The sequence below is a fragment of the Gasterosteus aculeatus genome, chromosome 1 (genome assembly GCF_964276395.1).
Source record: "Gasterosteus aculeatus chromosome 1, fGasAcu3.hap1.1, whole genome shotgun sequence".
In the NCBI taxonomy this organism is placed as follows: domain Eukaryota; kingdom Metazoa; phylum Chordata; class Actinopteri; order Perciformes; family Gasterosteidae; genus Gasterosteus; species Gasterosteus aculeatus.
The window spans coordinates 20469055-20493244 of record NC_135688.1 but is presented as its reverse complement, the minus strand read 5'-3'; the positions used below and the strand labels follow the sequence as shown (position 1 = coordinate 20493244).

At 49.1% G+C, this 24190-nt stretch overlaps 1 protein-coding gene across 1 annotated transcript; it reads right to left on the bottom strand.

Annotated features, from left to right (window-relative positions):
- Positions 1-20838: 20838 nt before the first annotated feature.
- On the bottom strand, positions 20839-22808 carry LOC144388958 (uncharacterized). Its single transcript, XM_078092342.1, has one exon. The coding sequence runs from the start codon at positions 22476-22478 to the stop codon at positions 21447-21449; it is 1032 nt and encodes a 343-aa protein (XP_077948468.1). The 5' UTR covers positions 22479-22808; the 3' UTR covers positions 20839-21446.
- Between the last annotated feature and the right edge of the window lie 1382 nt (positions 22809-24190).

Sequence of the window (24190 nt, the reverse complement as noted above, 5' to 3'; positions counted from 1 at the left end):
TCTTCTTCGACAAAAAGCGTTACTCCACCTATTGTTCTGGCGGTGAATTGCTTTGTAACATACGCAAGACTTTTAGAACCATGAATTGAAACGAGTGCGTCGACCCGACTGCGCGAAAAGACGCAGAAGCATGTGGAAGAATTTATTTACTATATACTTTATTGTCCCGTGCATCACCACTGTTGTTATTCATCGCGGACATATTTTTCAAGTATTTTCCTCCACAACTTTGTACCTCCCTCGACCGGCAAACCGACGTTTGCGGAGATCTCCCTCCATGAATCAGAGGCCATCCGAGCGTCCTTATAGTCCGCCAATGACGAGTTGTATAGGTGGTCATATTTACGGATTTCTTCCGACAAAAGCTCTTCAATCTGATTCATTCTCTCGTAAAAAATCTTTGTTTTAATAATGGCGGTATTGTGTTATGAAACCGGAAATGTGAGACTCCGTAAAAGGAAAAGGATTTAAATCTAATTCATGTTGAGGGGAACATAAATGTCTTGAGAATTTAATGGCATTCTTTTCCAAAGTTGTTTATGTCTTTTACCAGTGATGGACCAACCCATTGACCATCATTGTTGATGTCAGAATTACACTGCTACCAGGACTTTAAATACCTATGGTATTGTGAATTTATTTTTCTATAGTATGCTCAGACTTTCTGTAAGTCATTCTATAGTATCATGGTATTGGTGCAGATAGCACTCAATTGAATCCACATGAAAAGTCTTCCGTCAGTACTGTCGGTTCTGTTAACTACAAACCGTTTTTACAAACTCTATATCCAACGATGTCCAATCCATCGAGGCACATTGAGACAGATTTTTGCACTCCCTGTTCAATCAGGAGATAGCATCAGACACTATAAAACACCAGAGACCCGCCAAGCTCATCTCAATTCATGACAGACTAATTCTTAGAACAGGATTTACACGCAGTTACATTTGATTTTTTATGTACCTTCTACGTCGTAGAATCTACGCTATTGGAAACTAGCGATGGCAAAGACACTTACAGATGTGATGCATTACCAGCTGTGCCTAAATCCGTGCAAATGGCTACTTAGAACCAACAGATGGTTAGATAAAGAGAAGATAAGAGGCCAGCATCGTATGGGGCTTCCACAGCCATAACCACATACCTTAAAGCTTGAAGCAAGATGAGAGCCAAGTGTGTAAATCTGAACCTGATGGTGCCCTCACAAATGTTGCACCAAGTGAGACACACATCAGGCGTCATATCCCTGAAGTAGGACAAAATAAGGGTAGAAATTACTATGTCTCCAAAATAACCCACTCGGCACCTTGTGCATCCATTAAAATTGAACAATTCAATTTGAAATACCTTGTGGTGAAGATGAAATGCTGTTTGGTCTGAAAGGCTTTCATGTCATATGCACACATTGTATACCTGCACTCAGAGACTCTCTGAGTAGACACACATTTGTGTGAAATCCCTGTTGAAAGTAGAAATGACTTGGCTTTGTCTTCCAAGCATTGTTTTTGGGTGGCGTGTGTGCGCCTGTTTTTGTCTGCTTATTTGTGCATGTTGTTTGCAGTGGCAGTCCGAGAATCGGCGTGCTGTAAATGTCATCCGTCATCAGACGTTTGTGCAGCATGTGCCCTTGTAGAAAGGGGGAAAGTGCCGATGTTGCAGATCCCAGCCTTTGATTTAGACACAAAAGGCAGACCGGCGGCAAACGCACTGAGGCGTGAAGGTAAATTCCCATAATTCACAGCTGAAAGGTTAGCCACTGGTGCGCTTTGCTCCTCCCTCATGTTAGTTACTAGCAAATGTCAGGATTTTGAAATAAGCACAGTTATACATTTTGTGTGTGTTTTTGGTGGTACACCTCCTGTACAACAAATATACTGTGTTTGTCAGAGGCTCTCATACACCGTAAATCTGCAGTGTTGGTCTGCATCAATACAGACATTGTCCTGTTGCGGCTTCAGTCAGCCAGTTCATTATAACAACGGCAGCAGTGATACGCGTTGTCCACAGACACACTCCCCACCAAAGGCCATAGAATAAACAATAGCTGGTTTGCTAATTCATAAAGTATTAATGACATACAGTATTTGTTCATTCTGTACACATGACATCAAGGGTGTAACCATGGTTTAGACATCGGAGGTGGTCGCCGGGGGGGGGGGGGGGGGGGGGGGTGGCGCGAACACTACAGCCGACGGGGGGGTGGTGAGGACACTGCGACCTGCGACTAGAGCGACTGCTCTAAGCGGGCACTTAGAGAATCCCGGTGCGTTTTGCTTAACAAACTGTTCGTAAAAGGAAGGAAACATTTATTTTACATATTTTCTGCCGTATATTGGGGGGGACCCGACCCCGACCTCCTTGGGACAGAGGATGTTGCATGTGTACAGACTGTAAAGCTCTTTGAGGCCAATTTGTCATTTGCAATTTGGGGCTATACAAAATAAATGAATTGAATTGAATAAGATTCTATCCAGTTTTGTTGACGTATATGTTATACACATGGAGAGAAGAGCACCACATGCTTTCATTTTAAGGAAATGTCTGATAATAACTTAAATTCTAACAGAGGAATTTGAACATAGACCGAAGCAATCTAATTCTGCTGCTTTTATTTCTCCTGCTCAACCCGCCTGTCTCTCCTGGAGCTAAATTAATATTCTCCCACATAATAGAAAAAACAGCATATATTTTACATGACAGCCCCCTTGTTCATTACCATGACTTATTAGCTAATTTGCGACCAAGAAATTTCTAGCCACTATGAGTGAACTGAGGTGTCAAGAGTTCGCTAAATGTGGTGTGTGGAATTAGATGTTTGATAGCACATCTTAGTTAAGATCACAACGTGTGCCTATGAGTACGGTTGGAGATATGCAGGGATGTAGTATTTCACAGTGTTTTACATTCTTAAAGTGATACAATCTTACACACTACATCAATGCATCACAGTGTTTCAAATCAAACAAATTGGAATAATTGCAATACACAGGTCATCACAATGAAAAAAAAGTGAAAGTGTTCTGGTATGGTCATATGGTCAATCCAAATTTCAACATTGTGTATATTGTGTACTCATCACAAGCGAATATATGAATGCTCCACACCGTTCGAGATTTGGTTACAATATACACTAATCCGTATGAAAATGTTCCAACAAGTTATAAAACTACGTTAATTAAGTTAGTCCAGAAATTTGCACATGTCGGTGCATTTGTAACATTTCCTCAGCGAAGCGAGGAGCTAACAAAGGAAAGGGACTTAAGAGCTGGCCGAGACAATGCTGAGGACGCTGATATAAGTATCATTTCTCTCAGACAAACCTTGCCAAAACCACAGCAAAAATTGCCACCAAGACTTTGACATATAAATCATATATGGCCCTTACCTTTGACGTTTTGAGCGAATTTCTTTTCATCCAGTCCTCACTTTGAACGTCTATTTAGGCTCTTACCAGTTTTGCTTCTGAGTGGCCAAGGAGGCTGACTGAGCATTTTGTGGGTTTAGTCGTATCCAATAGGTTAAAGCCCATTGCGGGAAAACAAGCCACAGGCTCTTTACGTGGTGGGCTGACACACATTTGACCACATCATAGTTTATCTTTCTTCTTCTTTTAGTCCACTGGCAGATTGCAACCAACTTAAAGGTGCATATACCGCCACCTACTGCACTGGAGTGTGAGGCCAGTCACGGCCTGCCTTCTATATCCTTCTGTAAAGCCCTGTGTTCCTGAGAAAAATAAATACTGCCTTCATTACTGCCTCCTTCCCTTTTCCACCCCCAAGCACCCCACCTAAGTCCCAGCCCCGCTTCATCTCCCTGACACTACCATACAACACCACCCTCTCCTTATCATACCTCCCACAGACAAACAGTACATGCTCAACCGTTTCCACCACCTCACATCTATCACACAAACCTGTGTCATGTTTTGCCACCACTCTCAGCGTGCCATTCAACCCTGTGTGCCGATACCTTAACCTACTCCACACTACCTCTTCCCTCCTACACCCCATCATTCCCACAACCTCCCTCACTGACCTATTTATACCCCGGAAGTGCCTCCCTTTACCACCTTCACCCCACTGTCTCTCCCACTCCGCAATCCCTGCTTCCCGTATCAACGACTTAACCTCCCTGCGCCCTAACAACACCCTTACATCCACCTCAGTCCTCCTTACAGCACTCTTTGCCACCATGTCAGCCACCTCATTACCCTCCACTCCAGCATGCGCAGGAACCCAGCAGAACCTCACCTCTACTCACTGTCTCTCCAACCCCAGCAATATCCCCATCAATTCTCCCAATAGGTCTTCCCTGTCAGACCTACCATCCATAACACTGCTCAACACTGCTGCTGAGTCTGAACATATCAGCACCCTACATGGTGTCACATCCTCCACCCATCTCAACCCAATGATCATAGCCACCATCTCTGCTGTGTACACCAACACATTATCAGTGACTCTTTGACAGATACTCACACTGAACTCAGGAACATGCACTCATGCACCCACTCTACCACCATTCACTACCTTCGATCCATCAGTACCCTTACAAAACCATAAAACCGTTTACAGACATACCTCTACACACACACGCTCACGTCCCCCTTGCCCCACTCCCTCCTCTCCTCCATCATGCCTACATCCGCTCTTGGCATCGGGAACATCCACGGAGGGATGGGCCCCAATGCAGTCGCCGGCCCTATCTCTATCCCCTCCAAGCCATACTCTATCACTTTCTGCCCAATTGTCCACCCATACATCCTCAAACTACTCTTGTCCCTCTCCAAACACTCCCTAGTTGCCACAACCACTGTGTGGCTTTCAGCACACCCCTTCAGCCTGCCCCAATACGCCAGCGCCAACTTGTCCCTCCTCAAGCTCAATGGCAATTCCCCTGTATCCACCTGCAACACCACTACCGGAGTGGTCCTGATAGCCCCCACACACAGCCTCAGTGCTCGTGATTGCACCCTGTCCAATCCCTGTATCACCGTCTTGGCCGCAGCTCCATAAATAAAACACCCATAATCTATCGTGGATCTAACCAGTGGTGCCTGATACATACACAACAATGTCCTCCTATCTGCCCCCCAGTCTACACCTGCCACAGCCCTCATCAGATTCAGCACCTTCCTGCACTTCTGTTCTTCTATAAACTCCACATGTTTCCTCCATGTAAGCCTCTCATCAAACCATAACCCCAAATATTTAAACTCTAACACCCTTCCCAATTCCTGTCCATACATATGTAACCGAACCTCCCCCACCCCCCTCCTCGAGTACACCATGAAACACGATTTAGTCACAGACATCCTAAAACCCCATCTCTTGGACCATTCCTCCACCACATCCACCGCCTCTTGCATCTTTCTCATTACAAACTTTTCATTCTTAGCTCTCTTCCACAAAGCCCCATCATCTGCATATAGTGCCATACCTCTACCTACATCCCTAAACACATCGTCTATCATTATTGTAAACAACACAGGGCTTATCACACTGCCCTGTGGGGTGCCATTAGCAACCTCATACCTCTCTGACAATATTGTCCCAACCCTCACTGTTATGTACCTGTCAAACAAGAAATCCAGAATCCAATTATACATTCTGCCCTCAACTCCCAATGCACTTAACTTCATTAACACGCATTAACCCTCTCTCCACATAGTGTCATACGCCTTCTCTATATCAAAGTACACCACCACCATCTTCTCCTTCATAGCAAGTGCCTTGGCTATCTCTGTGCTAACCACCACGAGTGCATCCATAGTAGACCTTCCTCTCCTGAACCCACTCTGTGCTTCACTCTTCAATCCCTTACTTTCCAGGTAGAATATCAATCTTTTCACTATCATCTTTTCCATCAGTTTACATACGTTTGAGGTCAAAGCTATTGGTCTATAGCTATCCACCTTCCCTGGATCTTTACCCGGTTTAGCAAACGGCAGTACTACCGCCTGCTTCCACCCGTCCGGCAGCACCCCAGTCCTCCACACCTTGTTAAACAGCCCTACTATAGCTTTCATACATTATCAGGGGCCTTCTTCACCATCTCATAGCATACCCTATCCTCTCCCGGTGCCGAACGCCTGCATCCCACCAGTGCCTTCGTCAGCTCAAACTTTGTGAATTCCGCATCCATCACCTCCTCCGTCCCTGCCTTCTTATGCAACACATCTCCCTTTTCCCTTTTCTCCCACATCTCACATCTCCTCCTCTTACTCTCCTCACATAGGTGCTCTCCACTGTGAACCTTTGCAAATGCTACCCCAAACGCATCCGCCTTTTCCTTACCTGTCATAGCAATTGCATCCCCCACCACCAACACTGGTATTTCCGCATTTCCTCCTTTACCCAACATTTTCCGGACCATTTTCCACACACTGCCAATGTCCGTCCCCCTCCCAATGGTAGAGCAGAACTCACGCCATGCTCCCCTTTTAGCTCTCTTTATTGTTCTCCTAGCCTCTGCCCCTTTTACGTTGATACTCCAACACCTTCGTCATAGTTTATTTTCATCTTCCCTGCATGTTATCTAACTCTCCTGTCATTTCAGATCCTCCCACATAGTCACCTCATTACCCTCACCTGGTGGTTCTCCTTGCCCTCCTCACCTGCAGCACATCCCCTCATCAGCCACTATTTAAGCCTGTCATATTCTTTTTTTTGTCCCTGCCAGATTGTCTTGTGTGTTTTCCAAGTGTTCGAGCGGTTTCCTAGAAGCCTGATGTACCTCTGTTCTGACCTTGCCTGCCTTTCGACCCTGGATTCCCTGCCTGCTCCTTTTCGGATTTGTTTGCCTCCCTGATTGTTTCCATCTACGGATTCTCTGCCTGCCCCTCTGATGGATCTCCTGCTTTTGACCTTGCCTGAACTATCGATTAAATTTAGAGGCTCCCCCCCATCGTGGTCTGAGTCGTGCTTTTGGGTTCCTTCGTGTACCATTACAATACATGTCATTTAGCTGACGCTTTTATCCAAAGCGACGTACAATAAGTGCATTCAACCATAGGGTACAAACTCAGGAGAACAAGAAACAAGAAAGTGCAATTTCCTCAAATAAGCCAATTTACAATTTGCTATAGATGAGTGACGTTACAAGTACAATTTAAGTGCTACAATTTGTTAGTCTTTAGTCGAGGTAGAGTCTGAAGAGGTGTGTCTTTAGTTTGCGGCGGAAGATGTGAAGGCTCTCTGCGGTCCTGATGTCTTCAGAGAGCTCGTTCCACCATTTCGGCGCAAGGACAGCGAAGAGTCGAGACCTAGTCGAGTGTTTTGCTCTCAGTGAGGGGGGGACGAGTAGTTTTGCAGATGCAGAGCGGAGAGTGCGGGTTGGGATGTAGGGTTTGACCATGTCCTGGATGTAAGCTGGACCCGATCCATTCACAGCATGGTACGTGAGCACCAATGTTTTGAACTGGATGCGGGCGGCCACCGGTAGCCAGTGAAGAGAGCAGTAACCGTTACAGATGCTGCTTCCTCCTCCTCCATAAAACACAACTAAATGTAACGCTTATAATCATACAGCAAAAGGAGCAAAGAGTTCACTGTCTTTGTATTTATTGTGTAACGTTACTGACTATTTACTTTCTAATTATAATTTCGCTGATAGCCACATACTGTGCATCCGAGAAGTATTCACAGCGCTTCACTTTTCCACATTTTGATATGTTACAGCCTTATTCCAAAATGGATTAAATTCATTATTTTCCTCAACATTCTACACACAACAACCCATAATGACAAAGTGAAAACTGTTTTTTGCAAATTGTTTTGCAAATCTGTTAAAAATAAAGAACGAAAACATAACGTGTACATAAGTCTTCACAGCCTTTGCCATGACACTCAAAATTTAGCTCAGGTGCATCCCGTTTCCACTGATCATCCTTGAGATGTTTCGACAACCTGATTGGAGTCCACCTGTGCTAAACTAAGTTGATTGGACATGATTGAGAAAGGCACACACCTGTCTATATAAGTCCAAGGAATTATCTGTAGACCGCCGAGACAGGATTGTATCGAGGCACAGATCTGGCGAAGGGTACAGAAAGATTTCTGCAGCATTGGAAGTCCCAATGAGCACAGTGGCCTGCATCATCCGGAAATGGAAGAAGTTTGGACCCACCAGGACTCTTCCTAGAGTTAGCCGCCCAGCCAGACTGAGCGATCAGGGGAGAAGGGCCTTAGTTAGGGAGGTGACCAGGAACCCGATGGTCACTCTGACAGAGCTCCAGCGATGTTCTATGAAGAGAGGAGAACCTTCCACAAGGACAATCATCTCTGCAGCACTCCACAAATCAGGCCTGCTTGGTAGAGTGGCCAGACAGAAGCCACTCCTCAGTAAAAAGCACCTGTAGGACACTCAGACCATGAGAAACAAAATTCTCTGGTCTGATGAAACAAAGATTGAACTCTTGAAAATGGCTTTGCACCCACCCTCCTCGTCCAACCTGATGGAACTTGAAGAGAAACTGCCCAGAAATAGGTGTGCCACGCTTGTGGAATCATACCCAAGAAGACTTGAGGCTGTAATTGCTGCCAAAGGTGTTTCAACAAAGTATTGAGCAAAGGCTGTGAATACTTATGTACATGTTACGTTTTCAGTCTTAATTTTTAACAGATTTGCAAAAATTAGCAAAAAACAGTTTTCACTTTGTCATTATGGGTTGTTGTGTGTAGAATGTTGAGCAAAATAATGAATTTAATCGATTTTGGAATAAGGCTGTAACATAACAAAATGTGGAAAAAGTGAAGTGTGAATACTTTCCGGATGAACTGTATAATGACCCTTTTTCCTACATGTAAGTGTACCGGTGTTGTATGCGCTCTTGTTTTGCTCATAAAACTCAATTTGGTAGGTTCTGAATTCAATAAGTAACTCTAGTTGAGAAAGTGGGGCATTGAGTTTTGTTCCGACAATAACCAGTTCTTTCATGAGGAGGAGGGAGGATGGGGAGGTAAAAGTGTAATGGGAGGGGGACCTAAATGGAGATGGAGGGTGTAATAAGGGGCCTTAAGGCTGGCGCGTGCTTCGGCGTCTGCGTCGTTGCGTCGACGCACTTGTTTCAATTCATGGTTCTATAAGGCTTGCGTGTGTTGCAGAGCAATTCACCGCCAGAACAATAGGTGGAGTAACGTGTTTTTGCCGAAGACGACCTAGGAGTCACATCTTTGTGTGGAAGTCGTTTGTTTGTTTGTTTATTTATTTATCATAGACTTTATTGCCCCGGGCATCGCCACTGTTGCTTTTCATCACGGACACATTTCATTCACATTTCATTCATATTTTCCTCCGGGCTGTATAAGTTGTCAAATTTACGCATTTCTTCCGACAAAAGTTCTTCAATCTGATCTGTTCTCTCGTAAACATCCTTCATTTTAATAATAGCGGTAATGAAAATGGAAATGTGAGGCTTCGTAAAGGATGTAGTTAGCAGACCAATCACAGCCTTGCGGGCTGCAGGAGGCTTGCTTTCGACGCAAGCCTAGAAAAATGGGACGACGCACGCAAGGAGGTGTGAAAAGGCACGCAAGGGACACGCAAGGGGGTCTTGCGTCTGCGTTGCTAATGCAGTGAGAGTAATGAGGCAGTGTGGGAAATGTAGTCTCGGCCTTTTTGTGGCGTGGCCGTCGATCATGAGTGGAAATTTAGCACCCCTTCACTAACTATCCCCTTGTGATGCCATAATATGTATAATACTATGCTTCTGGAAACGTAGCGGGGGTGGCCAATTGAATTAGGTTTCACTTTTGTTGACATGTTCACTGTTGTAATCTTCACTTCACCGGTTTCACTTCACCCCAGCAGTCGGTGTGTGTATGCTTGTGTCTATGTGTGTGTTTTTGTGTCTTTGTGATTATGTCCATGGCTGTGTAAATTAAATATTTCAGCCCCAACAGAGAGAGCAGAGCAAATGTGCACTGCGGTTTAGTAAATCACACCAGAGGATTAAAAAGTTAGAAGTTAGAGGCTGAAAATTACTTTTAACGATTTAGCACCTTTTGATTTGGGAATTCAGAACGCATTCCTACCTTCTGGCTGTAGCTGTAGTGAGTGTTCGTTCAGGGCTACTGCACCATGCCGGTGCAAGATAGCTGTGGCTAAGGAATGCCAAAAGATTCTGAGATTTCACACTGATTAAAAATAGTAATGAATATTGTCTTCCATTTCTGCCAATTAATTCCCCTAAATATGACACATTATTCCTTTTTAATTAAATCAAGAATTTAAGCGTATGAAGTGAAAAAGTATAGGGAGGATGTCTGATAGGCCAGGCAAACACATAACTTACTTCTAAGAGACCACCGTTTGTGCCTTGTGTAAAAGAAAATTCCACCATTTTCAAGTTAAATGATGTGCATTACAACATCTGGGGGCCTCATTTATAAACGTTGCGTACGCACAAAAGAAGGCGTACGTCGCTCTCTACGGAATAATTGGTATTTATAAAAAGAAAACTTGAAGGAAAAATGCGCGGCCCTTCACGCAAGCTCGGACCCATGCGTACGCACAAAAACGGGTGAAATGAGAACCGTCGGCAAATGCAAGAAACACGCAAACGTGTGTGAAAGTGTGTAAAACTAGACTTTTGTGTTAATGAAATGCCAATACTGCCTCTCATAAATAACACAAACACCCGTTTGATCGATCTGCAGCGTAAAACAAACAAATACAAATTAACACATTTTCAAAAAGAAAAGTGAAGTATGTTCTGCAATAATATTGCACAGCAAATACTGTGGGAAAGGCTTAGCAGCAGCTCAGGTCAGAGAGGTGAGGGCTGTTCAGCCTGAGGCCTGCCAGCATACTAAGAAATTACGCTATTGGCTGAGAAACAGCTCCTACTCTGCACTGCAATAAGCATATACTCACAAACACATGCACCACAGTCTGTAACCAAGTAGCCAAGTAGTGTGCACCACCAAATTCAAGCAGTATATATCAGAGGAAATTGTCAGGTCGCCACCCTCAGGAGGCGTCGGTGTGTTGGCACCAACCAGCACTCGAGGGGGCCGGACGTCAGCACGGAGGTGAGAGCAGGGCCCAGCTGCGTCTCATCCACAATCACCCACCTGTTGCTGCCTTCCAATCAGGGGAGGTATTTAGGAGCGGCCCCGAAGCCTCTTCCCCGCCGGATTGTTAGTCTTGTTTGCACCTGAACGGGCCGCATGGCCCACGCACCTCCCCGGGAATCCCGCTCACTGTTTTTCCCCCACCTCTGGAATCCGGGACCGCCGTCACCACCCCGTCACCTCCTAGTCCGGTGCCTCCTTTTCACGAATAAAATACATGGTGACTAACAAATCTGCGTTTGGGTCTTTTCCAGTGGAGGCAATACGTGACAGAACAATCCGGCCAACGACATGGACCCAGCAGATCTACAATCTGTCCGCGGGGCCGTCACCAATCAAGGAGCCCTGCTAGATCAACACAGCCTAGCACTTCAGGAGATCATGAAGGGACTACAGGAGCTCTCAACCAGTGTCGCCGGGATACAACACCGACTCAGCGCCCCGGTTGGTCCTCCGGCTCCGGCTCCAGATCCTGCTCAAACACCGCCAGTGCCAGTCCCTCCCTACCATCGGGAGCCACAGGTTCCTACCCCGGAGAGGTACGATGGCGACCTCGGCAGCTGTCGAGCCTTCCTACTACAATGTGGGTTGGTCTTCGACCAACAACCAACTTCATTCGCCACGGACGGGTCAAAGATTGCTTTTGTGATTGGACTGCTACGTGGAAAAGCCTTAGAGTGGGCCTCAGCGGTATGGGAGACACAGAGTAATGTGGCAAGTACCTACCCAATGTTCACCTCCGAGATGCGTAAATTATTTGACCACCCAGTGCGTGGTAGAGACGCATCCAAGAGACTACACGCGCTGCGGCAAGGTACCCGAGGCGTCGCAGACTACGCCATTGAGTTCCGGACGCTAGCCGTTGAAAGCGGATGGAACGATGAGGCCTTAGAATCTGTTTTTTATAACGGATTAAGTAGCCAGATCAAGGACGAATTGGTTTCATACCCTGAACCAGAGACTTTAGAGGATCTGGTTCAATTGGCGATTCGGGTAGATAACCGATGCCGGGAGCGACAGAGAGAAAGGAGGCGCAGCGAGTCACCCCTCCCCCGAAGGGTAGCAACCTCATATTCTGTTGGAGGGGGACCTCCCAGGTACAACGCCAGATCACCAGCGGGGACCAACAATGAAGAGAGGCCCGAGCATGAGCCCATGCAACTAGGCCGATATCACCTTGACGAAGAGGAGCGGCGGCGCCGGTTTGACAACAACAGCTGTCTTTTCTGCGGGCTACAAGGACACTACCGTTCCTCCTGTCCTCGGCGCTCATCAAACAGGAGGGCTCGCTAGATGTGGAGAGAATACTAGCGAGCCAAGTACCCATATCTCCCAACCCCCGGCCCAGAGCACCACTGCACGCCACGCTCTCAACAAAAGGTCAGTCTTTTCGATTTCAAGTTTTAATCGATTCTGGGGCAGACGACAGTTTTATTGATGCTGATGTGGTGAGACAACTGGGCCTCAACACCACTCCTCTGGAGGGGGCTGTTGAGGCTGCTACTCTTGACGGCAGGCTGCTGGCCAGGATCACCAGCCGAACCGAGCCCGTTAAGCTATTTATTTCAGGTAACCACCAGGAAGAGATCAGCCTGTTAATTATTTCCTCCCCTAAGATTCCGATCGTTCTAGGACTTACGTGGTTGGTTAAACACAATCCGGTAATCGACTGGCCAGAGGCTAGGATAACCAACTGGAGTAAGTTTTGTCATGCTCATTGCCTGCGGTCTGCAAGTCCGAGACTAGAGAACAGCCAGGGATCCACCCAATGCGCGGCTGACCTATCCCTCGTCCCCACTGACTACCATGACCTGGGGGAGGTTTTCAGTAAGAATCGGGCCTCATCACTTCCACCTCACCGCCCGTACGACTGCGCGATTGAATTAAAGTCTGGTTCCACGTTCCCCAGTAGTCGTCTGCACAGCATCTCTAAACCGGAACGGGTAGCCATGGAGAAATACATTAAGGAGTCGCTCGCCGCCGAGCTCATCCGTCCCTCTTCGTCTCCATTGGGAGCAGGTTTTTTTTTTGTCACCAAGAAGGACGGTTCCCTCCGGCCATGTATTGACTATCGCGGTTTAAACGAGATAACCATCAAGAATAAGTATCCGTTACCACTCATGAACGAGGCCTTTGATGCACTTCAAGGGTCCACAATCTTCACTAAGTTAGACTTGCGTAATGCATACCACTTGGTGAGAATTCGTAAGGGAGACGAGTGGTTGACAGGATTTAACACACCGTTGGGGCATTTTGAATATCAAGTCATGCCGTTTGGATTGACTAATGCCCCAGCGGTATTTCAGGGGCTGGTTAACGACGTGCTCAGAGACATGTTGGGACGTTTCGTATTTGTGTATCTTGATGACATCCTCATATTTTCTAGAGACCCCACCGAACACATTCAACATGTCCGCCTGGTGCTACAACGTCTCCTGGAGAACAAATTATATGCCAAAGCGGAGAAATGTGAATTTCATGCCGACACTGTTTCATTCCTGGGCTACGTCATTTCTGAGGGACAGGTGAGGATGGATCCAGCTAAGGTGGAGGCAGTACTTGGATGGCCTAGGCCCGACACGAGAAAGCAACTTCAGAGGTTCTTAGGGTTTGCTAACTTTTACCGACGGTTTATTCGGGATTACAGTAGTGTCGCCGCTCCCCTTACTGCACTTACCTCCTGTAGCAAACCCTACGTGTGGACCCCAGAAGCAGAGGGGGCGTTTGGGGAACTCAAGAGGCGGTTCACGTCTGCTCCCATCCTTGCCCAACCTGATCCGTGCCGGCAGTTTGTTGTCGAGGTGGATGCCTCTGACGTGGGGCTGGGAGCGGTGTTATCCCAACGCACCGCGACGGACGGTAAGCTCCACCCCTGTGCTTACTTGTCGCGTCGGTTGTCCCCGGCCGAGCGCAATTACGATGTGGGCAACCGTGAGCTACTGGCCGTCAAGGTCGCCCTAGAGGAATGGCGTCATTGGTTGGAGGGTGCGGAACTACCGTTTGTGGTTTGGACAGATCACAAGAATCTCGAGTACAGCCGGTCAGCGAAACGCCTCAACTCACGTCAAGCCAGGTGGGCCCTGTTTTTTGGACGTTTTTCCTTCTCCCTGACTTACAGACCTGGATCACGTAACACCAAACCAGACGCCCTATCTAGAGTGTTTTCCAGAGAGGAGGAGGGGCGAGAGCCGGACACCATCGTCCCCAAACACTGCTTGGTCGGGGCAGCCCTGTGGAGAATAGAAGACGAGGTAACCTCTGCCCTCAGAGTCAACCCGGGGCCAGGTAATGGGCCTCCGGGCCGGCTATTTGTGCCAGATAATGTGAGAACTAATGTCCTGCAGTGGGCTCATGGCTCAAGGCTGACGTGCCATCCCGGAGTGGCTCGGACCATGGCATTTCTAAGGAGACGGTTCTGGTGGCCAACCATGGCTGACGACACAAAGGGATACGTCGCAGCTTGCCAAGTGTGCGCACAAAATAAGGTATCTAATAGACCTAGCGTCGGATTTTTACGCCCCCTGCCCATACCACGACGCCCATGGTCTCATTTGGCACTGGACTTCGTGACCGGACTACCCCCGTCAGAAGGTAACACAGTTGTACTCACCGTGGTTGATCGTTTCAGCAAGTATGCCCATTTCGTTCCACTCCCCAAGCTCCCGTCAGCAAAGGAGACGGCCTCTATCCTTGTCAAGGAGGTGTTTCGCATACATGGGTTGCCTTGTGACCTGGTCTCGGACCGGGGGCCCCAATTTTCCTCGGCTGTTTGGAGAGCCTTCTGTAGGGCCATTGGGGCCACAGTCAGTCTGTGCTCGGGATACCATCCACAGACCAATGGTCAGGCAGAGAGAGCTAACCAGAAACTGGAGATATCTCTTCGATGTCTAGTGTCTGCTAATCCCGGGTCCTGGGCCTCCCAAATCTACTGGGCAGAATATGCGCACAACACCTTGCCCTCTTCCGCAACAGGTATGTCCCCTTTTCAATGTTTGTACGGCTACCAACCTCCCCTTTTCCCATCCCAGGAGAGAGACATCGCCGTGCCCTCCGTACACAGTCACATCCGTCGCTGTCACCGAACCTGGCATCGAGTCCGCGCGGCCTTGCTCCGCTCCTCTGAACATTACCAACGGCATGCCAACCGCCACCGGACGGCCGCCCCGACCTACAAAGTAGGTGACAAGGTCTGGCTGTCCACTAAAGACCTTCCACTGAGGACGGAGTCTAGAAAACTGTCTCAGAGATTCATTGGCCAGTTCGTAATTGAAGGGGTCATCAACCCGGTTGCGGTCCGATTGAAGTTACCTAGGTCCCTTCGTGTTCACCCCACTTTCCACGTGTCCCGTCTTAAACCGGTCCTCCTCAGCCCCCTCCTGCCCCCTCCCCCGCGACCCCCCCCACCACGGATCATTGACGGTGCTCCGGCTTACACAGTGCGTAGGATTCTGGACTCCAGACGCCGGGGCCGGGGAACCCAATACCTAGTGGATTGGGAGGGTTTTGGTCCAGAGGAGCGGTGCTGGATTCCCCGCCGCCAGATCCTGGACGCCGTCATGGTGAGGGACTACCATCGCCGTCGGCCAGACAGGCCTGGTGGGGTGTCTGGAGACACCCGTCGGAGAGGGGGTACTGTCAGGTCGCCACCCTCAGGAGGCGTCGGTGTGTTGGCACCAACCAGCACTCGAGGGGGCCGGACGTCAGCACGGAGGTGAGAGCAGGGCCCAGCTGCGTCTCATCCACAATCACCCACCTGTTGCTGCCTTCCAATCAGGGGAGGTATTTAGGAGCGGCCCCGAAGCCTCTTCCCCGCCGGATTGTTAGTCTTGTTTGCACCTGAACGGGCCGCATGGCCCACGCACCTCCCCGGGAATCCCGCTCACTGTTTTTCCCCCACCTCTGGAATCCGGGACCCCCGTCACCTCCTAGTCCGGTGCCTCCTTTTCACGAATAAAATACATGGTGACTAACAAATCTGCGTTTGGGTCTTTTCCAGTGGAGGCAATACGTGACAGGAAATATTAAGTGAAAGATCAAAATATCAAAAGAGACAGACTATTTGAAATTCACCCTGTCAGGTTAATTATATAAATCATTTCATAGTGCGTGGAAATACAAATCTGTTTTTGAATTTATGATTAAAATACTACAACAGTGTCACTTGCAGAGCAGGCAAGAAGGTGGTGTTGGAGATTAGAGTAGGACGGGCTTTTGCTTCCTCCCTCAGGGTAGGATCCGTTATCAAAAGGAAATAATTTCAGAAATAATTTCTTTTCTTTTTATGCTTTTTTGTGATTAGAACAAATGAAATGAAATGAAATTGTGTTCCTAGAGAGGATGTGCTCCCATTGGTTAGTCCAACATTGATTTTTAATCATCGTTATTAATTCTCTGATACTGTATTTTGCCCAAATAACTTTCTGTTCTGTAAAATAAAAAATAAAAGTCATATTCCAAACATTATTAAAGTGACTTTGTGGTCTCAGTTCCAACGATGTTCATTTTAACTATACTCGTCAAATCAACTTGACATGTGGACATCTAACCTTTAAAACGGTTTCCATTTGTGTTTTTTAGTCCTTGTGGATCTGCGATTTATTGATATCTAGATATGTTGATGATTTGATCACTAATATGAATTGCAAAAAGGAATTCTCGTTTGGTGTTATCCCACCCCTCAGTAGAAAGTCATGGATTCAATCTGAACAAAGCCTTAAGGAAGTTGCATTAAACCTTAGGATCACTTTGTTGAATCATTATGACTGGCTTTTGTCCTTGATATACTACTAATATACTAAGCAAATTTGCATGGACCAATAATGGACATTTAAATGTTCTGGCACATTGGTGATTTATTTATAGTACTGGAGATCACCAGATTAAAGGACTTTTATTGATTAAAATTGACAGTATATTGATTAAAAATATGCACTATTCAATATTTGTTTTGTGTTTTCTGCACGCACAGAACATGGGACTTTCTGGACAAACATTAATCCTCCAATCTACATAGGCACTGATCACCCCAGGGGCTGGCGGGGGTTGGGGGAAGGCTGTCAGCATGCTGTGTGATCTCACATTGTTTTGCTAAAATTGCAGCCTTTGATGATGAGAATATTATTTTGCCACAGCACAAAGCACATTGGAAGGAAGGGAGATGAAGAGTGGGAGTACACACTCAAAAAAAAAGTTGTAACTGAGTTTCAACCGGTTGCAGACAATTGTCTTGTTTAGAGCAATGTACTATAAATGTGAACAACACATATTACGTAATCTTACTTAATTATCTTACTTTAAATGAACATGATATTGCTATATTGAAGGGCCGCATCCATATTATTGTAACGTTTCGTGTAAATAAAGAGCCAGGTTCTTATCGCTCGGGTTTATTGTTGTCTGTTGTCGGCCACAGCCACGCCATTTCACACACCCGGTCATCAACTTAGTCCGAACAGAACTTCCCCTTCCTGTGCTCCCCGAAAACTACCCACATTCCCCGGAAGGGGCGGTACCCCAACAATGGCCTACGTAACAGTAACATTAATCAGAGCCATCTACATTCATGAACTTAAGGCACGCTACATTACCCCCCCCCTTCTTTAGTCCTCGTCCCCGAGGACAAAGTCTTTAAGCCTCAGTGGCGTCCGCCGCTTCCTCCTCGGTCGGCCCGCGGGTGTTGACTTTTCCCGTTGCCCCCCTGTGTGTCCCAGGTCAGGTGGGTCCAAAGCCGCAGGTGGCAAACTGCATGCACTTGCGATGTCCCGCAGGCCACCTGCGACGACTTCCCGGTTAGGTGATGCCACGACAGGCACCCCGGGCGTTTCTCCCTCTCCTCCAGCTGTCTGAAGGGAGGCGATGCCCCGGTATGGTGCCAGCCTGTCCCGGTGTAACGCCACCCGGCGCCCCCTGTCAGGCATCTGCACCCGGTAGACGACCTCTCCCAGCCGCTCCAGGACCAGACACGGTCCCACCCAGTGGCTATCCAGCTTAGGGCACCTGCCTTTCTTCCGTTTAGGAGTGTAGGTCCACACCAGCTCCCCAGCCGCAAAGTGTCGGCCTTTCGCCCGGACGTCATAATTCCTCTTTTGTCGCACGCCCGCACTACTCCGCATGTGCAGAGTCCAAGCGGTCCTGCAGCCGCCTGGCGTAGTCCGGGCCAGCAGGGACTCGCGGCGCATCCGGGGGTCGTCCAAAGGTCAGTTCCGCTGGTGTTCTCAACTCTCTGCCCAACATGAGGAGGGACGGTGTACATGAAGTGGAGTCATGGACTGCAGTGCGACACGCCATCAGAACCAGGGGCAAATGCATATCCCAATCGCGCTGATGGTCGGCAGTCAGGATAGATAGCTGTTCGCCCAGAGTCCGGTTGAATCTTTCCACTAACCCATCACTCTGGGGGTGGAGCGGTGTTGTACGGGTCTTTGTGATGCCCAGACGTGTACACATCGTGGCAAAAACTTTAGATTCGAAATTTTTCCCCTGATCACTATGGATTGACTCTGGCACCCCCAGCCGACTGATTATCCCCTCCACTAGGGCCTCAACAATGGTCTCGGCCTCCTGGTCCCTAATGGCATAGGCCTCAGGCCATTTAGTGAAATAATCCACAGTAGCGAGTATGTAGCGATTACCTCTGTCTGTGAGTGGGAGAGGGCCCAGAACGTCTACACCCAGCCGCTGCATGGGCTCCCCCACCGGAAACTGCTGTAGCTGAGCCCTGGACTGGCCCGGTGGACCTTTGCGGGCAGTGCAGAGATCACAGCACCGACAAAAGTCTTCAACGTCTCTCCTCAGCCGCCCCCAATAGAAGGCCTGACGGACCCGCCGGAGTGTTTTGGTCACCCCAAAGTGACCGGAGCCTGCAGAGCCATGCATGGCTTCGAGAACAGCCCCCTGCATCCCTCTGGGTACCACGGTCTGCCACTTTTTTTCTCCCGACGCTGGTTCTACCCATGCCCACTGAAGGACCCCATCAGCCAGCTGCAAAGAATTAAATTTAGCCCACAGCCCTTTTGTCCATGGGGAGAGAGCGGCCACCTCCTCCCAGGGCGGCCGCTGCCGCGCCTCCACCCACAGCATCACTGGCTGCACGTCCGGGTCTCGTTGCTGTTCCGCGGCCCAGATAGCATTGTCCACCACCAGCAGCTCTCTACAAGCCCTGACAGTCTCTTCACACTCCTCTCTGTCCCGCTTGTTTGGCCCCAGAACCAGCTGCTGTTCTCTGACCTCTCTGCGGTCACAATACCGGCAGTCGTCTTCACTGCAGGGTCGACGGGACAGTGCGTCAGCGTTGCCATGCCGTTCTCCCGCACGGTGAACCACGCTGAACTCGTAGCCTTGCAGCTCCTCCAGCCAACGAGCCAGCTGTCCCTCAGGCTCTCGGAATGTCATCAGCCACTGCAGTGAGGCATGATCAGTGCGTACAGTGAAGGGGCGGCCACACAAGTAGTACTTAAAATGCCGTGCGGCAAAGACGACAGCAAGCAGCTCCCTACGTGTGACGCAATACCGCCGCTCAGCTTTATTCAGGGCTTTGCTGTAGTAGGCCACAACCCTCTCTCCTTCCGGCCCTGCCTGTGATAAGACTGCCCCCACTCCATCGCCGCTAGCGTCTGTGTCCAGAACATAAGGCACTTCGGGGTCAGGGGCTGCCAGGATGGGTGCGCTTGCCAGAGCCTCCTGGAGGGTGTTGAATGCGCTTTCACAGTCCTCCGCCCACACAAAGGGCTGGTCCTTCTGCAGGAGCCTGTACAGGGGGGCCGCAATGCCTGAAAATCCCCGCACGAATTTCCTGTAATAGGAAGCTAAACCCAAAAAACTTTTTAGTCCCCTCTGGTCTGTCGGGCTGGGCCACTCGCGTATGACACGCACCTTCTCCTCCACTGTGCCGATACCCTCGCTGCCTATTCGGTGCCCCAGAAAGGTCAGCTCCCTGCACAGCAGCCTGCATTTGTCCGGGTGTAGCTTCAGTCCAGCCCCTTTGATCCTCTCCATAACTCGGCGCAGTGCTGCCATAGCTGAATCAAATGAGCTGCCATGGGCCAGAATGTCATCTAAGTACACCAGGCACTCCGTGTGTGGAACTCCAGCTAACACCCTCTCCATCAAGCGTTCGAATGTGGCAGGCGCATTACACAGTCCAAAACAGAGCACCTTAAACTGCCACAGCCCCTTTCCTGTGCAGAATGCGGTCTTGGGCCGGGCCTCTTCGGCCAGGGGGACCTGCCAATAGCCGCTCCTCAAGTCCAAGGACGAGAACCAGGAAGAGCCAGCTACTAGGTCCAGACATTCATCCACGCGTGGGAGGGGGTAGGAGTCCTTCTTAGTGACGTCATTAAGCCTCCTATAATCCACACAGAAGCGCCACTCACCTCCTTTCTTCGGCACCATCACGACTGGTGATGCCCAGGGGCTCTCAGAGGGCTCTATTATGCCAGCTCGCTGCATTTTCTCCAAAGCCCGCTCCGCTGCGTCTTGTCGGCCCAGGGGGAGGCGACGTGGCCGCTGCCGTATAGGCGTCGCATCACCCGTGTCAATTGTGTGCTGTACGAGAGAGGTCTGTCCCAGCTCCTCCTCGTCGCATGAAAAGCAGTCACGGAACTCTATCAGCAGCTGCCATAGTCGCTCCTGCTGTTCAGAATCCAAGTCCCCGGCACTTCTCTGCCAGACCTCGCGCAGAGCTGTCATCCTTTTCGCTTCACTCTCCTGCAGACTCTCACAGCCCTCCACCGCAGACGGGACCCGTAGCCTGGACCGGCGAGTCCAGGCTACGGGTGGCTGGCTCAGGGCCTAGCCGAGGCTCCGACAGGTACGACATGGCAGCCTTTGTCTGTTTTCCTTCCCCCACACAGCACCTGTGAGGTCCGGCTGTGTGTGTAGTTGCGTGCTGGGAATCCAGCGGTCTCATATGCACCACCTGCCCATCAATAAAGCTCAGTGTGGCTTTCCCCAAGTCTATTTGACAGCCCTGCTCCCGCAAAAAGTCCAAGCCTAAAATACAGGCATCTTGTACTTCCGCTACCCACACAGTGTGTCTCATTTTCCGTCCCCCCACAGTCAATATCAGCTGCCCTCTCCCTTTCATTGGTGCTAGCTCACCAGTTACTGTGCGTAGCTGAACTGCTGTGTCCTCCAGCTGTGTACCCACTGGCACCACCTCCGGCCGGACCACTGTGACCGTTGACCCGGTGTCCACTAGGGCGGTGCAGGAAACCCCCTCGATGCAAATGGGAATATGGCAGAAGTCCGATATGGAAGTCCTTCCCACCACAGCCACATTCTGCCCCTGGCCCATGCTGTACTGAGAGGCGCTGCTGGCCACAACCAGTGACGAACGGGACTTAAGGGTGGGGGCACGCAGCGTCCCGTCTACTGCGTCCCCTTGCCGTTTCCCAGAGCTTTAGTCGAGGCTGGGCAATCCCTCACCATGTGTCCAGCTTGGCCACACCCCCAGCAGAGGCGCGGCTGTTGTTGTGGCCGCACCGGGGCCTGTGTTTGTTGACGCCTGGCAGGGGGCATAGCCAACCCCCTGATCATCTCGGTCACCTCGTCCACCCACAGCGGCCGCTCCGACATTGTCTCTCCTACCGCCCTGACCATTGGGGAAGCATCGTGCTGTGCAGCGCTCATGACCATCTCCCTCTCCAGCGCGTACTCCAGTGCGTCAGTCAGGGTTTGGGGGCGAGCCAACTGAGTGTGAGCCCGCAGATCAGATGGAGAGAGAGCCCTGACGAACTGATCACGTGCAAGCTCCGTTTGCACTGGCGTAGGCATATGCGCGTATGCACGTCGTGTCAGTCCTTCGATGTCGTTTGCCAACGTGCGCAGGGATTCCCCAGTTCGCCTCTGACGTCCATGCAGCTCCGAGCGCAGCAGCTCCGAACGAAAACATTGTCCAAACCGGCGCCCTAGAGCACCAGCCAGGGCTCCATAATTACCCCTCTCACTCGGGTCCAAAAGCAGCAGACAAGACAGTGCATCATCCGTCAAACAAAGGGCGAGCTGGAGGGCTTTCTGTTCATCTGACCAGCTGTTTGCACGAGCTAAAAGCTCGAACTGAGCATGAAAAGCCTCCCAGTCAGACTTCCCCGCGTATTTCGGCGTTTTTATGCTCACCGGCACTCGCTGTCCCTGGGCGCCGCCATCTTTGTTTACGTTTTGTCCATGCACGTTCCCGGGCGGCAATTCCCCGCGCGCCGTGTAGCTAGCTTCAGCGCTAGCCGTCGCTACGCCAGGACCCCCAGCGGATGTTGGTGGCTGTAACTCACGTATCATCCCCCTTCCTAGCCCGTCCACGGAAAAACGCTGTCCTTCCAGCACTTGAACAGGACGAGGATATCCGTACTCATTGTCCTCCTCCTCCTTCTTGACACAAAAACCTCTGCCAAAAGAACGCTCCATCTCCACCAGAAAAAGCGCCCACCAAACAGTAGTCCGCCCACGCCTGAGCGGTCGACTACGTTAACAAAATCAGACTTAAGTTTACTTCTGACACCAGTTGTAACGTTTCGTGTAAATAAAGAGCCAGGTTCTTATCGCTCGGGTTTATTGTTGTCTGTTGTCGGCCACAGCCACGCCATTTCACACACCTGGTCATCAACTTAGTCCGAACAGAACTTCCCCTTCCTGTGCTCGCCGAAAACTACCCACATTCCCCGGAAGGGGCGGTACCCCAACAATGGCCTACGTAACAGTAACATTAATCAGAGCCATCTACATTCATGAACTTAAGGCACGCTACATTATGTTTGATTCATAAACAACACATTAATAATAATAATGATCACAGATCTCAGAGTGCAACAGAGATGGAAAAACGCCCATGGTGTGGAGCTTGTTGGTGTTGGGGACCCGGAGGAGTGAGCTGCTGAGGGTGCGGGTGAAGGTTTGGGGAGTAGTTCTTGCAGATAGGGAGGTGCATGTCCATTTATGCATTTGTGAGTAAGTAGTAGAACTTTGTAGTCAATCCGGAATGAGACAGGGAGCCAGTGTGATGAGTGTAGGACGGATGTTATGTGCTCATATTTCCGAACTCTCATCAGGATCCTGGCAGCGCTGTTTTGGATGTATTGTAGTTTCAGGATATTCTTGCCAGCGATTCCAGTTAAAAGTAAATTACAGTAGTCCAGTCTTGAGGAGATAAACGCATGGGCAAGCTTCTCTGCATCTGACACCTCCAAGGTGGGGCGTGTTTTGGAGATGTTTTTGAGATGATAGAAGGAGGTTTTGCACAGGTATTTGATATGGTCATTAAAGGTCGGGTGAGGGTCAAACCTAACTCCCAGATTGGTAACTGTACATTGAACATTGACTGAACACCTATGATGTGGTAGGTTTGTGTTAATGCAACGACTTTTGTTAATTTGCATTTATTTGATTAATTTTAATAATAATTAAGTTGAAATTATCTTTAACCGTTATTGTACTCAGGTCTAGAAGCATTATTGTGACTATTTTAAAGTCAGATGTGTATAATTGTGTATAATATGTATGTGGATACACTCACAAACAGAAAATCTACCAAAAATATCTATGAATATCGATACATAAGATGTATAATACTACTGTTTTAACCCCCCACCTCAATCAAGCAACATTTAAAAAGTAAAATAGTGAAATGTTAGCTCTATTTGCTGAAGTTTAGGCATGTTGAGATAACTTCAACATTAACACAAGCAAATATTTGGTTAATTATGAACTGCTCAACCTGGAGCATGTCTGCAAACTCATAATAAAGGGGGGGGACGCCTAATTTGCATAATCATATTGGACAGCTGCCTTGCGCATGTGCGATTCACTTTCAGTCTAGACCCGTTTCACTTCTCTGCTATGACTGCAGCTGGGTCACTGCGCGAGCCGCGAGGCTGAAGCCTAGTTTATGATTCTGCGTTTTCAGAGCGATGCAAGGAAACACAGACGCAAGAGCCCCTTGCGTGTCCCTTGCGTGCCTTTTCACACCTCCTTGTGTGCGTCGACCCATTTTTCTAGGCTTGCGTCAACGCAAGCCTCCTGCAGCGCACGAGGCTGCGATTGGTCTGCTAACTACATCCTTTACGGAGTCTCACATTTCCGCTTTCATAGCACAATACCGCCATTATTAAAACGAGGAATGT